Raw genomic sequence first — 2,825 nt, 5'->3', positions numbered from 1 at the left:
CTGTAGTGAAAATCTCCTCAAAAAAAAAAATGTACTTATTAAGAAGTCTTCCTCCTACCCATATCCTCTTCTACCCTATGATGTCACATCCAGTTTTTTTTTTTTAAGAATTATTTATCTATTTATTTAATTCCACTTGTTACTATTATTTTTGAATTTGACTAGAGAGACAGAGAGAGAGAAAGAGAAAGCAAGAAAGCGTGCTGCCGAGTCCGGCCCTCTAGCCATGGTCAGCCATGTGGGAATCCAGCCCCTTTTATTGTGCCACCTGCTGACCCTCCATTTCCAGTGTTCCCTCTATATCCAGTTTTATAGTTTCAAATATATTTTTCTAGTTTTTCTTAATGCAAATAAAAGCAAGCACAAATATGTATTCTTTTCCCCCTTTCTGATGCAAAAGGTAGCAAACTGTACTTACTATAGGGCATCTTGCTTAATTCATGCAGTGTATCCTGGAGATAAAGTCTACATTAATCCACAGAATACTTTTGATACAACTGCATTGAATTACTGTAACTTTAAATATTGGGAGTGGAGGTACATGCCCCAATGCATAGTCAGTGGAGGTTAAAGGATAGTGGCATGGATACCTGTCTTTCAATATGCCCTTTGGGCCAGTCCCGTGGCTTAGTGGTTAGAGAGCTAGATCTCACAGGGCTACCTTAAAATTTGTATCCTGGCACTGGTGACTTGGAAAAAAAAAAAAAAACCACTGACTGTGTGTGTGTGTGTGTGTGTGCTCGAAATCCTGATAGGATGGAATAATGGAGGAGAAAGGATTACAGTGTGACCATACCTTGCGGAGGGATGTTTTCTCGCCCTCCCTCCCTCCTTCCCTCCCCTCTCTCTCTCTCTGTCTCTCTCTCTGGTGAGTGTGCACACCCTCTGGCAAATAAAATAAATAAATTTACATCGTACTGTATGTTTGCATGTTGGGTATGAGGGAGGAGAGAGGATTTGAAATTTCTGATCTAAATCAAAGAGTAGGGATGTGACTAAAAATGAAAGAACGATTTGAATTGCATTGTGGTGAAGCTAGTGGGAAACTGAGCTTACAAGTTTGTACTTTGAAATATCTGAATGGAAATGGAAACTCGAGGTCTAGGTACTCATCACACTGAATTTTGCTTTAATTTCTGAGGCTGGAAGGGCACAATTAGACTCAATTATAGTGGGATGATTATAGACAGGCCAACAGCTCCTACCACCTCCAGACACTTAGCCAGGTCAAATATGCAGCCATTTCTGTTTTAAGGGAAGTATCTGGAAGTATGACGGAAAAGAAGGTCTGGGTAACTCATTAGCTTGAAAGAGGACAGTCTTTCATATTCTTGGCTTTATTTAGACTCATTAAGAATGGGTCGTATATTTTTATTAGATATTTTTCAGCTAATATAAGTCTTCTGTTTATATAAGGATTATATACATGATATAAGCTTTCTCTTTATCTTTGAGTAATATTTTATGTCTTCCTATAGTACTGTAGCAACAATTTTTTTTTAAGGTTTTTGCCTTAAGGCACATGTGCTCTCTGCAGAGGAGGTAGCCAGAGAGACAGTGAGAGGGAAAGTAAGAAATCACCTTCTGGGGGGATAGCCACACTGCAATCCTTTCTCCTCCATTCTTCTCCCAGGATTGTGAGCACGCATGCACATGCACCTGGTGTGATTGTCTTTTTCTTTTCTTTTTTTTTAAACACATACCAGTCATCTTTTATTGGATGTGAGTTCTTGACTGGGATATGAAAGTACTCAGCAAGATCCTCTGGAGGGGTGCTAAACCGAGGGGATGAAGGTCTGGTTCAGTGTATGGCCTCCATGCTGGCCCTCTTCAGTGGTATTTGCGTCACCACTCGTGTTTGAGTTCCTTATAGGAAAGGCAGTAGCTGAAGAGCACATAAGCGGCCAGCACCATAGAAACCCCAGCAACACCCCCTTTCTTCACGTTGACGTACTTGTTGTAATACCGGTAGTAACCTCTCTGAAATGCTCCAGCCATGCCTTTAGGGGTAAAATCCCGCATCAGTATCCAGCTTGGCAGCTCCCCAAGTCTGACATCCATGAGTTTCTTTTCCTTCACTGGTACAACTGACAACATCTTGGAGTACTGGTGTCCACTCCACAGCCCAAGTGTGATTTCCAAGCCACCAGAAGGGCTGAAAATCGAATTTTGGGACTCAACCAAAATCTGTCATGTGGGACTTCAGTTGCCTTAACCACCACACCACCTGCTGATCCCTAGCAATAACTTTTAAGGGGAAAGATCCTTAGAATATTATACTGTGATTAGAAATATATTACAGAGTAGATGTTTGGGTTACCATACACAGTTAAAGGACCTACTGGTGCAGGTCTATGATATTGATTGGTCCAACGTAAGTATCTTGAGAATCACTTATTAATGAGATCTGTTATTTCGTAGGTTAAAGTCTATTTGAAGAAGGAGTTTGAAAAGCATGGTGCAGTGGTGAATGAAAGTCATCATGATGCTTTGGTGGAGGACATTTTTGATAAAGAAGATGAAGACAAAGATGGATTTATATCTGCCAGAGAATTTACATATAAACATGATGAGTTATAGAAACGTATCTGCCTATTTTATATAGCATCAGTCTTTAAAGAGCGATTAATCTTTAAAGAAAGTCTTATTTTTTAACAATGTTCTGTTCTTGCTTTTTTTTTTTTTTTTGTAAGTTTTATATATTTTTTCTATTTAAAGAACCCCTTAGGATTTTCTAAATACCCATTTCTTTCTGGTAAGTTATTGGGAAGAAAATTAATTTGTCTTTGAAAAGACAACTTCTGGACCATTTTCCACTTTCTCAT

At 39.3% G+C, this 2,825-nt stretch overlaps 1 protein-coding gene and 1 pseudogene across 2 annotated transcripts in view; one reads left to right on the top strand and one right to left on the bottom strand.

Annotated features, from left to right (window-relative positions):
• FKBP14 (FKBP prolyl isomerase 14) overlaps window positions 1–2,715 on the top strand; it is a 16,914-nt gene extending 14,199 nt beyond the window's left edge. For both annotated transcript variants that reach the window (XM_006146222.3, XM_014586929.2), the window contains one exon: window positions 2,422–2,715. In XM_006146222.3, coding sequence (XP_006146284.1) covers window positions 2,422–2,580 — 159 coding nt within the window. In that variant the 3' untranslated portion in view covers window positions 2,581–2,715. The remainder of the gene's footprint in view (window positions 1–2,421) is intronic.
• LOC106734640 (ATP synthase subunit f, mitochondrial pseudogene) lies at window positions 1,830–2,097 on the bottom strand (annotated as a pseudogene).
• Window positions 2,716–2,825: the final 110 nt, after the last annotated feature.

This window comes from Tupaia chinensis, unplaced genomic scaffold (assembly GCF_000334495.1).
Source record: "Tupaia chinensis unplaced genomic scaffold, TupChi_1.0 Scaffold000170_1, whole genome shotgun sequence".
NCBI classification, from domain to species: domain Eukaryota; kingdom Metazoa; phylum Chordata; class Mammalia; order Scandentia; family Tupaiidae; genus Tupaia; species Tupaia belangeri.
The sequence above is the reverse complement of the archived record's forward strand: the minus strand, read 5'-3'. Positions and strand labels throughout refer to the sequence as shown.